The sequence below is a fragment of the Cucumis melo genome, chromosome 9 (assembly GCF_025177605.1).
Source record: "Cucumis melo cultivar AY chromosome 9, USDA_Cmelo_AY_1.0, whole genome shotgun sequence".
NCBI classification, from domain to species: Eukaryota; Viridiplantae; Streptophyta; class Magnoliopsida; order Cucurbitales; family Cucurbitaceae; genus Cucumis; species Cucumis melo.
The window spans coordinates 13,970,495-13,984,783 of NC_066865.1; the positions used below are offsets into that span (position 1 = coordinate 13,970,495).

General features: G+C 32.8%; 1 protein-coding gene across 2 annotated transcripts; it reads right to left on the minus strand.

Annotated features, from left to right (window-relative positions):
- Positions 1 to 5,392: 5,392 nt before the first annotated feature.
- LOC103499327 (pentatricopeptide repeat-containing protein At1g66345, mitochondrial) lies at positions 5,393 to 10,030 on the minus strand. 2 transcript variants are annotated; one of them, XM_008462306.3, is made up of 3 exons: positions 8,059 to 10,029; positions 7,427 to 7,705; positions 5,393 to 5,899 (listed from the first exon to the last, which is right to left on the minus strand). In XM_008462306.3, exon 1 carries the CDS (start codon positions 9,786 to 9,788, stop codon positions 8,166 to 8,168), a length of 1,623 nt encoding a protein of 540 aa, XP_008460528.1. In that variant the 5' UTR covers positions 9,789 to 10,029; the 3' UTR covers positions 5,393 to 5,899; positions 7,427 to 7,705; positions 8,059 to 8,165. The 2 variants fall into 2 exon arrangements, with proteins under 2 accessions (XP_008460528.1, XP_050945628.1); XM_051089671.1 differs by lacking the exon at positions 7,427 to 7,705 and having other exon boundaries at positions 8,059 to 10,030.
- Positions 10,031 to 14,289: the final 4,259 nt, after the last annotated feature.

Below are 14,289 nucleotides of genomic sequence, written 5' to 3' on the forward strand. Positions count from 1 at the left end.
TGGCAGTTAGATGATTATAAATAGAAAGTTGTGGAGTGAAGAGACAGTATGAAGATTTTAGTGAAGGTAAGGAACTGTTATACTCCTTGAGAGAGAGGAAAGTAGAAGGCAAGTGCTTTTGTTCTGGTTATTTCATATAGTAGTTTCTGTTTAGATATCAATAAAGAAAAAATATTATATCAGTGTTCTATTACTGTATTAGTTATGGAGTTGTTTGTTGTTTTGCTTTGTAGTGTGGTTATGTTGTTCAAATCAGATTCTTGTTTTTGATGGGTTAAGCACTTCGAAAACTACTGAGGAAACATTCATTTTTGCATATATAGATTGATATGCTTAGGAAAGTTGTGTGCTTTAAAATTTGAAATTTGAAAACCTTGAAATTTCAAACTTTTTCTTATTTTCTTGTAACTAGTCTTGTTCTTTACTTACTAATTAGTTATTCTGATGCAAAATCATTCCAGATATCTAATAAAGCTTTCCTCTTTTGGTAGTTTACTAAGTAATAATAATGTTATTTTCTCTTTATGTATTTAGTTTCTGTATTTTGATTTTTTTTCCTACTATCTATATATTTTCTTTAACTGAATATGTCGTAGGCTCAATCGTTTTGTTTGCATTTTTCTGTATCCGCAAGATATTACTATCTATTATGGGTCAAAAGTTATCATTGAACCACCAATTAGGTGGTTAGACATTCTCATAAAGTCTAATAGTTATTCTAAAGTCCAAAGTTGTTAGTAATTAATTTATTCGCAACTCAGCCAAGTATATAAAATGCAAGCTTGATAAGTTGATATATGGTCCTAACTAGTTGAGAAATGAGTTCTATTGCTTTTAATGGGTATTTTTATGTGGTCTCTCTTCCTTTCCTTTTATCTATCATAATTAATGAGCTAAATTTTATAGTAAAGGTTTATAAAATTTTACATGGTAAAGAAAGAGAAATTACTAATTTTGTTGCTCATATTACAGAGACTTTTTGGAGCAACATTGCTTATTCTCGCTAAATAAACAGGATATAAAAGGAGCCCTTTCTCCAAAGAAAATTGCTAAGATAAGAAGTTCCTCTTGTAAGCTTTTAAGTTCAATTTTCGCTTTAATGGGATCTTTGTTGAAGATCTAACTTGAAATCGTTACTCGATAGTCCCGATCTATTTCTTCCCATCCTTCATGTGTATTATAGTGAAAAGGCGAAGGGTTTCATTCACATGTTGAAAGATCGCTGTTCTTGTCACTTTTAGAATCAAAACTTCATGTTAAGTCATACTGTTGTATATTTTTACTATTAACTTGAGATTGGGATGTGGGCTTCTTAAATAAATGCTTTCCATTGCATGAAGTGAACTAATGCTTAACTACCTACTTATCTGCTATCTCTTACTCTTTGAATTTGTCACTCCTGTTTAAATCGTTCAAATTTTTGGTGCTCAACTCTTAATTTTCTCCTTTGTTCTAAGATTAGCTTGATAGCTTTCCAGCTTACTTGCTTTTTCTAAATTTTTCTATAATCTTTTAGTCTTTCACGGGGAGCTATCACTAAACGAATGGTTATAATAGAAGAAGTGGATGCAATTGAGTATAATTAGTCAGACCCTCGTCTTGGTGACAAGATCTTGAAGTTGGTCATTTGTGGAGCATCTTGGCCTATTATTGGTTTCAGTTTTTGTTATTTCTCCCTCAATGTATTTCTTTTTTCTTTTTTTTTCAAAGGATGATCAATGTAATGGTTAAACTTCTCACTTTCATTGTGTTAGGAGTCAAGTTGTACATATAAACGTACTAAGATTTCATTTTCTACATATACAAGTAAAATTAGATTTCATTTTTAACTATTTGGCGTCATAAAAAAATAAACAATAATGCAATTATTTAATAAAAATAAATTTGTAAAAACAGACCAAAGAATAACATATTAATGTCAGTTTTAAACTGACATTATTGGATATCTATAATGTCTGTTTTAAACTGACATTGTTGATCTCTTTAATGTCGGTTTTAAACCAACATCAAAGTCCAACCGACATTAAAGGGCTTTAAAAACACCATCAAAGATGTCGGTTGAAAACTAACATTAAAGGTCTCTTTAATGTCGGTTTTAAACCGACATCAAAGTCCAACTGACATTAAAGGGCTTTAATAACACTGTCAAAGATATCGATTGCGAACTGGCATTAAAGCCCAGTTTTGTACTAGTGTTTTAGGCTCTAGATCTATTGGGAGCTCATATGGAGCTAGGGCAAACTTGAAGAATCGATCTTAAGCAAGCTAAGACCACCTAAAGAGTTCAAAGAAATCAAGATCAGTAAGAAAAGAGTTCTCTTGGCTAGAAAGGAAAAAGATAAGAAGTTGAAGTTTCCTTTAGTTGAATTCCAAGATTTACTTGATCTTCTTGTGACTTTCAAGGCAAGAGAAAATAGGGAAAATTTATAAACAAATAATCTAGCCACAAGTTTTAAGTGACAAAAATGAATTTCTAAGCTTGACTTAAGAATTTATGTTTTAAAGCATGCTTTGAGTTTAAACATTTGCTTTTCTAGATTTACGAAATTATTTACAAACATGAATTTCAAGTTTATGAATGAGTTTATGAGAAAGCATGTTTGAGCTGAATTTCTAAAGCATTGAAATTGAGAATGTGTTTGAATGCTAAGTTTTCAAAGTATTTATGCAAAGAAGTTATTTAAGCAAAGCATTTGCGAACGTGGACAAACACAGACATCGAACAAGCACAACAGTGACAAACACAATGATGGCAAGGCACAAAGAGACGACTTAGCACAGTGGACTTTTCATCAGAGAAGAGAGGGAAGAAAGTGAGATTGAGAAGAGAGAAATTGACAAACAGAAGAAGAAATCACGATAATGAGAAAGAGTAAAGTAAGAGAGAGAAGATACTTAACCTTTTACAAAATTAGAAAAAAAATTTAAAAAAACTAACCATATCCTTAGTGTCGGTTTTAAACCGACATTAAAGCTCTGTTTCATTTTTTTCAACTGACGTTAAAGACTATATTTCTTCTAGTACAGATTTAAGACTTGCTTAATGCAAGAGTTCTTCGTAAGCATGTTAACTTAAATAGTTAAAGTTTTAGAATGAGATTTCTAAATAAGTTTAAGTCTATACCGAGATGTCTTGATCCAATAGCAACCCCACAGGAAAGATTTTCCTATGAACAGAGGTCGTATGATGGGGATAGAGTTTCCATCACATAGACTAGGTAAGAGATGAGGGTCTCCCAAAATACCTAGATTTTCCATCTCATGATAGTTATAGCGAGATAAGGGTGCTACTGGAGCCTAAAGATCCACCTCGCAAGTATCGTTTCACGGGAGAGGGTTTTCATGTCTATAGTTTCGTCTTATAGATACAAGAAATTCAAAGTATAGCAAGAAAGAAAAGAGAGAGTTGAAAGCTAAGTTGAAAAGAAAGTTGCTTCGCTAAGTTTATATATATCTTGCTCAAAATTTTCATTATCATGTTTTATTTTAAAAGTTGTCACTCACAGGGTTTTATAGCTCATTCTTTCAATGCTTATTTCCCTTACAGGTAGAGATTATGGTTTCGGCTCCTGTTAAAGCTCGCTTACTTTACTAGAAGTTTGACTATATTTTTGTACAGCTCATTCCATGCATGCATGATAAATTATAATTAAGCTAGTAGAGGACTTTTCGTTATCTGTAATAGACTATTATAATTTGGTTTAAGTTTGTTTTGGGTGTCACCATAGTTAGAATACTGAACTTAGTTTTTTCTATATAAGACTATTGAATGGGTTGTCCATTGGTTGGTTAAATCTGAAGATGCCAGCAAAGATTTTAATCTATTAATTTCATATTTAGACCTTTCTTTCCACACTTTATGTCTAAGTTTATTTGAGAAGAGATAGACAAGAGCTACAAGTTTAGCAGGGTCAACAGGTGTCGTAGAAGGAGAACGATGTCGGTTGGCTTCACACCACATCTCGGGTCTAGTGAAGAGGTGCTCCGAGATGGGGTGTGGCAACCTTCGTGCAACCAACTCTAACAACTAATTTCAAGCTTCGACAACCACAATCGATGACAACTCTGGCGACCCAACTTCAATAATCACCCTCGATGACCAACTCCAACAACCACCTTCATGCAACCAACTATGACGACAAATTTTGGTATTTATATTATTTGTCAACATGTAAATAAACCCTAATAACAACCTTATTTGTGTGCATGTTCAACTCATACGCTTTTTTACTATTAAAGTATATTGTAGAGTTGATTATATAAATAATTGTATTTTGTTTACTCTAAATGCAATAGTTATATATAGAATGAATCCATATACCTTTAAGAATTTGGAAAGTATGCATGTAATAGAATGGAGGATTAAAAGTTTAAAAAGTTAAATAAAAAACAAAAATAAAAAGAAATATTGCATCAGATGACAAAAAATTAAAAAAAAAATAGTCCATAACACCTCTTTTTTACATATTACAAATATGGAAAATATGACAAATAATTAAATAAATCAGAAGGCTATCAAATAGTTATCAGGGTTATTAGAGAGCTAACAGATGGCTATTCGCTTTTAAATTTGTTACTTTTGCAATTTAGAAAATTTAGTCAAATGGACTCTAATATCATAAATCTTTTTACTATTTTTGCAAATGCCCCAAATAACAACTCAAAACAAAAATAACAAAAAAAATAATATAAAGATTTGTTTCTTAGAATATTTTATAAAAAGAAATGAGGAAAAAAAAAAGAGATTTCTTGTGGACCACCGAATTTTGAGAAATTGAAAGTAAAACTGTCGAAAATATGGAGTGATATGCCATTGGTCGCTAGGATGAAGGAAAGATTCTATTCAAAAAAATTTAATGACGGCGGAAAACATTACATAGCAACAAGGAAAATTGTATCAAATGATAAAAAAAGTATATAAAAAAACAACTCATAACACCTCTTTTTCATATTGCGAATATAACAAATATAATAAGTAATTAATGATATAAACAGCTACCAGAGAGTTATCCACTCCTAAATTTTCTAAATTTGATACTTTTGTAATTGAGAAAATTTAGAAAATTTAATGATATTATCCTATTATCATAAAACTTTTTGCTATTTTTGCACTGCAGCAATTGTGAAAAAAAAAAATTACAGTGAAACGCATTGAGAAAGATTTGAAATCAAAAGTTTTTATTTTTCTTTGATTTTCCATTTTATTTAACTATATTTCTGAAAAAAAAATGTACTTGTTAATTGTCGGTCATTACTAAAATCAAAAAATTGAAAGGAAAAAAACTTTTAAAATTAAAAGAAACAAATTACAATCCATATTTTTATTAAAACGAAAATGGGTAGAATTATTGAATAAAAAATTTCAAAACAAAAATAGTAATAAGTGAATTGATGAAAAGTTAACAAAATAGCATCAGATAGTCTTGATATACAAACTCAACGCAATACCCCAATCATAGACATATGGATTCAAACCAAATTAATTCTACACAAAGAGATATGAACTCCCCAAATATATGAACGGCAAATATTATATTTCAACTCAACACCCCAAATTACTATTGATTGAGGTCAGAAGCTGGATTGTAATTTTTTTTTTTTTTTTTTTTTGTCTTATATTATATTTACTAATACTTTTAACCCTAATTGCTATAATTGCAAATGACATAGTGATACTTAGCACCCTGGATCAGTAAAATAACACCATTGTGCTACCATGTGACACTCTTTTGTGGGGTCCCAATACGAGTCTCTGTGCTGCCTATTTTTCGGCTGCTCCCTTAGATTCAATATCCTTTCACCCAATTTTGGCCAATTGACCCAATTTTCAAGAATAGTTCCTTCAACTCACAAAGTGCACCATCACATCGTCAGGTCATCTTAAGGAAAATATTTTGTACTGCCAGAAGCAACAACAAACAAACCAAGCAGTAATCACTCCCAAAGTTTCAGCAAAAGTTATGATCTTTGAGAAAGAAAATAAGGCGGAATTTTATGCTTAACCACATAATAGACACCTATTATAATTCATGAAAGCGAGAGTATATATTAATCTTGCATTTCGAACCAGAATAGAACATTACTGAAATATAAAAGAAGGAATAACTACAATATAATTCCAAGTACTTAGGGTATTCGGAGCCTTCTTTTTTGAATAATTTCACTTGAAGTTGAAATTCACTGCACAATGGCTACCTACCGTCCTTTTTCATTCCCTCTATCTTTTACAATCCTCTAAAAAAACATTTTTAACTATTTGATAATGTGTAGTTTTATATCAAAATCAATTGACTACGAGAGAAATAGTTCTTCTATCTTATAAGAAGTTAAGAAGCACCGACACTTCTAAGATGGCCAAGTATCAATGTCGGACACGTATTGGACACCGACACGCTAGCTAACGTGCCAATTGTTTTATTCTTATTGTTTTTAATTTCAGACACACCCAAACACAGCTGGGAAACTTCTAAGACACGATTAGGACACTTTTGGGACATGGAACTTGCAGATTTGGGAAGAAAAATTATACTAAAACTGACCTTTTAAGAGCCAAAATGCCCAACCTAAAGATGGACCATCAACCCCGAATTATAGGCTTATTATTAATTTTTGTCCTTTTCTTTTCCTGAAAAAATACCTTCCACAGCCACGATATCCCTCATTTCTCCATGCCCAAAACCAATCACACCCAAACATTCATGCATAAATTCATGACTTCTATAGTGTTGTTATTTTTTATGTTTTTAAATGGAATATTTTACGATATGTTTGTATGCACGACATATATTTAATTTGTTAATAAAAAAATAACGTGTCTCCAACGTGTCGTGTACTATTTTAAAAATTAGTGTATTGGCGTCGTAGTATCGGTGTCCATGCTTCTAATTAAGGAGTGTGAGTCCCCTTTGGTTTTCCAACGTGGGATTTTAAACATCTCAATACTAACTAACAATTACTATATCCTTAATACTCTAATAATATTCCTTATTTGATCCTAATAGCATTTTTATCACCTTGATTTCCTTCATAGTGGAGTTCTTCTTCCTCTGCATCTTCTCATCAACTTCAAATCTTCAATCATAAAGTTTTGCTATCTACCAAATGTGCTATTTATTTACCTTGCGACTCCAGGAGCCCATTAGAATTGGAGCTCAAAATTCTGAAGAAACCCAACTTGAAACTAACCAGAGAGTCCAACCAATAGTTCTTCATCGAAGTAACATGTCACTTAATCTAAACCTATTTAATAATGATGTACACTTTGAGTTTGTTATTTTATGTTAAGTAGAGTACGGTTGAGTTGAGTTACTAACGTAGAGTTGGTTTGTTAAACCTTGGTTGAATCCGTTATAACTTTATATACTGCCTTTTGGCTCCAAATAAATGAGGGCAGAATTTATCAATCTATTAGAGCAGTAAGACTTACTTTTTTGTTATGACGAGTATAAAACTTCCTCTTTTGCACTGAATTTTGTGCTAGTAATGGCGGATCAACAGAATTTTTAGAACTCCTCAATGCAATTTCATCTCATGAATATTTGCAATCTCATATCTATCTGTTCATCTTGATTTGTCTAATTATGTTCTTTAGTACTTCCAGATTTCTCTGATTCTTAAGGCTTGCCGGTTGTTCAAGTATATTGATGGAACAATCAATCCACCAAATGCACCATTCTAACCGAAGGTCAACCTCCTCAATTGAATCCTGAAAATGAGCAGTGGATGAGAAAGATTAAGCCCTAATTACCTTGATCAACGCTACTTCGTTGCAAAGTGTACTCTCCTTTGTTATCAGATGTCAAACTTCTAAACCTTCTTGGTCCATTCATAATCATAAAAATGAAGATAACTAGCCTCAAGAATTAACAAACGGTCAACAGAAAGCATAGCCACTGTTTTCTTGAAGATAAGGTTCCATTTGAATTGAACCCTCTCGTCATATAAAGGCTAGGCTAAATAAATAGTCGAATTGATTCTTAACTATTGAATTTAGAAGAGCTATTATTTCTTTGGTAGTGAATTTAAATGAATAAATAAATAAAAGGCACCAAAAATTACCTTTCAATTGAGTAGCTTCTTTGAACGTAAATTACTCTGCGAGAGAAGAGAGGTACATGAACGTGTCAGTTCGTTGAAACCTGCACATGCTTAGAACAGATAATCTTCTATCCATCAAACATCATCTCATTATACAGTTCTAGAGCTTTTGCTCTATTACCCTTCTTCAAGTAGAACAAGATTAATGCCTGGTATATAGAGAGACTAGGTGTTAGAGAACTATCTTTCACAATCTTCAAATATTTCTCTGCTTCCTCCAATCTCCCAGATTGACAAAGGCTCCCAATGAGTGCAAAGAAAACTGAAATCCCAGGAGATAGCAATCTAGCTTCCATTTCATAATAAAGCTTAAGAATCTCCAGAATTTCACCACTTTTCCGATATCCTATGATTAGATTGGTGTAAGTGGTTTCATCAGGTAAAAATCCTTTATCTAATAAAATGGTTAACAATTCATTAGCCTTTTTCACATCTCCTTCCTCACAAATCTTAGCTATTGCCACATTGAAAACTGAACAACTAGGAAGAAACCCTCTTTCTAACATTTTCTCACACATTCTCAAAATTTCTTCTGAATGTCCTGATATAGCACACCCTTCAATGAGAAGATTAAAGGTCTCAGAATATGGCTTCAAACCCATGTTTTCCATCTCTTGCATTAAGCAATGTGCTTCCTCAACCTCTCCCCCTCTACAGTGGACACCAATGAGCAAGGTATAAATGAAAGAATTCGCCTGAAACCCTCTTTTAGACATTTCCTCAAACACTTCCCATGTGGATGTTATGCTCCCAGTTTTGACTTTAGCATAAACAATCAGTGAATAAGCAATGTCATCAAGAACCATATTTTTCTGCAACATTCTCTTCAACAACATTACACCATCTTCAACTCTTCCCTCCTCCAAAATCCTGTAAATCAAACAAGCATTGACAATCAAAGAAGCAGAGCAACGACTGCCGTGGATTCTATTCAACATATCAGAAGTTTCTTGCAATTTACCTTCCTTACATAACGAATTAATCATGATTCTAACTGTAATTGCATTTGGGTAAACTCTTTTCCCGATCATTTGCTCATAAATTTTCCAAACCTTACGATTCTCATCAGATTTTTCCAAAACATGAATCAAAGTGTTGAAACTTATCAAACTCAATGAGAACCCACGTTCCTCCAAATGGGAACAAAAACACAAAGCAAAATCAATCAATCTCAATTTAGCACAAGTCTGAACCAATAAATCAAACACAAATGGAGATGAACCAGTCACCTTATAGGAATCCAATAGCGAGTCTACAACAGAGTAATCAAAAGAGTTCCCCTCATTTTTCTTCAATATGGACTGGAGCAAAGCTCGAGCATCGAGTACCAGCCGCGCTTTCACTAAAATATGAATCATAATACCGTAGGATTGAGACCCATGATTGAAATTTTTCCTCTTGGCCGACCAGTGGAAGAACCCCAGAGCCAGTTTGGCATCAACGGGTTGCTGGAATTTGAGCAGGACTTTTTGAACCAAGAGGTCGTTTAATTCGAGAAACTGGAATTTTCGAGAAAGAGCGTCCCAGCTTTGGCGTCTTGTGAAGGACTCGCATATGGAATTAACAGTTGCATCATCGTTGATAAGATCATCTGCAACTGGAGTTGAGATGAGTTTTCGTATGGATAAGCAGAGAGAAATTTTGGATGATGAGAGAACAATAGGTGACAGTTTTTGACGAAGTAATGCCATGAATTAGAGAAATTCGAGGAACTGAGAAAGAATATTAATGGAAATTTGATGAGCAATCCATTCAATTTCCCTCTTTTTGTCTTATGAAAAAACACTGCACCGGTGGAAAAAATTATTAGGTTTCTTTTCAAGATGAAGCTAATAGAATGCTTTTGAATTTCAAAGGAGAAACTGAAAATCAATTACAATAAAAGGATAAAGATCACAGGTGTGTGAATCAAATAGTATTCACGCTCCTTACTCACCACAACAAAATGGCATAACCGAACGAAAAATAGAACCTTTAAGGAAATGTTGAATGTCATGTTAATAAGTTTTGGACTAACCAATAACATACGGGCGAAGTTATGTACAAAATTCTTACAAACTGGAAAGGATACATTGAATCTTTCCTACTTAATGGTCTGGGATACTTGGCTGAGATACCATTTCGTGCATCGAAGAAATCTATGGTAGGCTCTAAAACCTATGACTATATATTTATCGATTATACTTAAAATAGTGTTGCATATAAGTTTATGTGTTTAAATGATAAAACCATAAATGAATATAGGGAAGCAGAATTCTTTGAGCATGTTTTCCTTTAACGAAATCTTTGTTCGTCCTTGCATGTTTATGCACGATCTTGAAAACCTCTCTATTGTTAGTAAAACATCTAAAATTGAAACTGTAAACACATCTAATGAAATATGTGAACTAGAACCTAAAAGTAAAAAGACACCAAACCGGGAGAAGTTTTGGACCGGATTTCTTAAGCACCTTTATAGTGGAAAAGCGCGATGAAATCGACGGTAATTTCACGAGTTAAACTCTGTAGAGTCAAGTATGTGGAAGGAGGCTTTTAAGAGTGAACTAGATTCTCTAACCATGAATAAAACATGGGAATGCTATTACGTTGGTCGTCGTTTTTTTAAATTGATTGTTAACGATATGTAATTTTTTGATATTGTACTTACAACATCAATCTACAGAAAAGACATGTAACTTTTTTCGCATGTAATGCATCAATTAATTTTTAAGCAAGGAAAGCTTGTGTATAAAACGTTCAAAATTAACATCGTATTTACAAAAACTAATGAAACATGTTTTCCAATAAAAAAATCCAAATTTTGGTAAATAAAATATGAATATTTGTATATTGGATTTACAATACGAATTAAAAAATACATTTGTACGAATTAAAAAATAATAATATTTTTTTTAAAATCGATTATTAACGATACGAAATTTTCCGATATTACACTTACAACATCAATTTGAAGAAATTACAAGAAAATACATGTAATTTCTTTCGCATATAGCACATCAATTAATTTTTTTGCACGGAAAGCTTGCATACAAAACGTTCAAAATTAACATCGTATTTACAAAAGCTAATGAAACATGTTTCCAATAAAAATTTCAAATGTTGGTAAATAAAATAGGAATATTTGTACATTTGATGTACAATACGAATTTAAAAAATATATATTTGTACAAATTAAAAAAAATAATAATAAACTTTTTTAAATCGATTGTTAAACAATACACAATTTTTCGATATTGCACTTACAACATCAATTTAAAGAAAATACATGTACTTTCTTTCACATGTAATGCATCAATTAATTTTTTGGCACATAAAACTTGCATACAAAATGTTCAAAATTGACATCGTATTTACGAAAGCTAATAAAACATGTTTTTCGATAAAAAAAAATTAAAATTTTGGTAAATAAAATACGAATATTTGTATATTGGATTAACAATATGATTTTTTTAAAAAAAATACATTTTTACTAATTTAAAAAAAACGATAAAAAAAAATTGTCCTATTCCTCCCACTTATTCCTTCCCGCAAACAAGGATTATAAATAATCTCTCATAATCCTCCTACTTATTCCTTCTCCTAAACAAGGATTATAAATAATCCCTCATAATTCTTCCACTTATTCCTTCCCTCAAACAAGGATTATTATAATCCTTTACTTTTCATAATCCCCCCTCCCCTTTATTCATTTTCCCCCTTATTCATTTCCTTCCCTCAAACACCCCTTTAGTGAACATGGGCCTAAAGCCCTTCAATGGTCCATAGCGCTTGATATTAGGTGGTCTATTGCGATAGACTTTATGGTCCATGGCCTCTTATTGCAATAGACTTTATCGATAGACTTGATGGTTCATAACCCTGTGTGGATAGTCCATAAGTGGACTTGATGGATGATATACTAAAATCTTTGAGTGGTCCATAATTTATATGAATGATGATGAAGTCTCCATAACTCTTTTTGAGTGATTTGTTATGGCAAACATATAACGCGATAGTGAAGGTAAGGTCGTCTTCTATGAAAGAGGTTCATTTCATGTTCATGGCCATAAAGGTATAAACCTATATTGCATAAACAAAACTAAAACCAAGAATAAAGTGTGTTGTAAGGGTCTTGACCAGTGTTATTGAAAGTTCAAGTTATAATTCACTCCCTCTAACAAGGTTGTTGCCTTACTTCACTACGCATCAATTTCAAATCTTCAAAAATTGATGTCTAAGCTTAGTATCCTATCTTAGCTTAGAACAAATTTGTTAAATTCTCATTCTCCTTCGTCTACCCAGTAACTTTGTTACAGTCATTTGTGGGAGATTGTTAGAAATAACATGTGGGTTAAAGCCCAAGAGCAAAGTTATCTTTCCTTATCTCACATTGATAGTTTTAGAAGAGATGAGTGAGTATAGATACCAAAGAAAGGTAAGTGGTATATAAAGTCTGTCGGTGGTGATAGCATAACCTTATCACCACACGTGCGTCACCACCGTCGTCTGTCTGGTCGAAGGGCTCGGGTTCGAGTTTGGATAATTGCACTTGTGTTAAAAACGAGGTAAATTTTTACTTGTACTTTTGGTGAATCTACCTTTGAACGTCCAGTTGTATATGGATCGTGTCGCTCTCATATGCACTGTTTAGTCATCTGATTCTATCATTCCAACGTGCGTCTGTTCCATCTCTCCCTCTTGCCCTCTCTGTTTCAACATTTACTCTCAACCTCATCATCCCAGACTTGCCTCTTTGTAAATTGGAGTCATTTGATCACCATTTGGGATAATCACTTAAAATCAATTCCATTCCAATTCTCTCTTCCTCATTCTCCACATTCTCTCCTCTTTCCACTTTCAAGTTTTGAGCTTAAAACAGTTTTATTTCTATTCCTTATTTTGACGAGTGCACGTCAAAACAAGAAGCTACATTAACCTTAGGGAGAAACCAATAATACGATTAGCACCATGATCGGTCGTATTTGCTTTTAGGGTAATGGTTCGTCACAACACAATAATTCTGACATATTTTTCAACACCATTCCCAAATAAAGTACATTAGTTGTTCCTGCCTTTTAGGTGCGATGTCAAGTTACAGAAAGAAAACTAAATGGGCAGGGATCTTACTGGACTTTGTCTTTTGCCTATTTTCGATTCAAATAAATGACTTAAATATGCATCTACGGTCAATTGGGAGCAAAAGGCATGCATTTGCACGCCTTGACATAATTTTGAAAAGTTCATAGTGTTGCGGCACTAGGCTTGCCAACATAGGCGCTATGAAGGATTCCTTTGCACGCTTTTTAAAATGTAAATTAGAAATGAAGTAATGACATTGACATCTAGCGTTACATTATACTTATTCTTGTACTATTACGATGCATTAATTCCAAAAAACACAAAATGGTGCATAGGATGACAAAATGCAGTTGTATTTTAAAATATAATGCCCCGAGCATAAACTAATTTAATACAAATACCTTGTAAATGATAAAAGAAAAAAATTTAATCCCAACTTCGTGCTAATTTCACTAGGCAACAATAATACCTTAATATATATCATTTTACAATAATGCAAAACGTTGTGGCAGTATCATACACACAATAAGCTACCCTACAGTCTTTCATCACTAAATTTACCAAGATAAATATTTGAACTCAAGGTAGACAACATAGATCTAGCATGTGTATTGACTTATCTAGTTCAATTCAACATATATCAAGTTGAATTAGAGAATCGCAAGCTAAACAATTCCTTGTAACTTCTATCTCAAATAGTTGATCCTTAGGCATATATGTATACAAACATGCATGCATGCATGCATACACACACACATATCTATCTATCTATCTATACATACATACATACATATCTATCTATCTATTGAAAATAACGTGGGCATAAGTTTTATAAAAAAAATGCATAATTTCTTTAGTTTTTGCCCTTTTTTTTTACTTTTTCCCTCCCTTTCTCCTACACAACTTTTCCCTCCCTCAATTTCTTTTCACGCAAAACCCTCCTCCCAAGCAAGCAACATTCCTCGTCGCACGTAACTATCCTCCCTCTCCGTTTGCAGTCGGACGCTCCTCGTCGCATGCAAAACAAACGCTCCTCGTCGCCAAATCGCAACCAGACGCTTCTTGTCGCCTAATTGCAGAAGCTCGCCCACTTCTCACTGAAGGTGAAATGGATATCCTCTCCAATACTCGATT

Coding starts and splice junctions, on each gene's coding strand:
- LOC103499327 (XM_051089671.1), bottom strand. CDS start 9,788: ATGGCATTACTTCGTCAAAAACTGTCACCTATTGTTCTCTCATCATCC.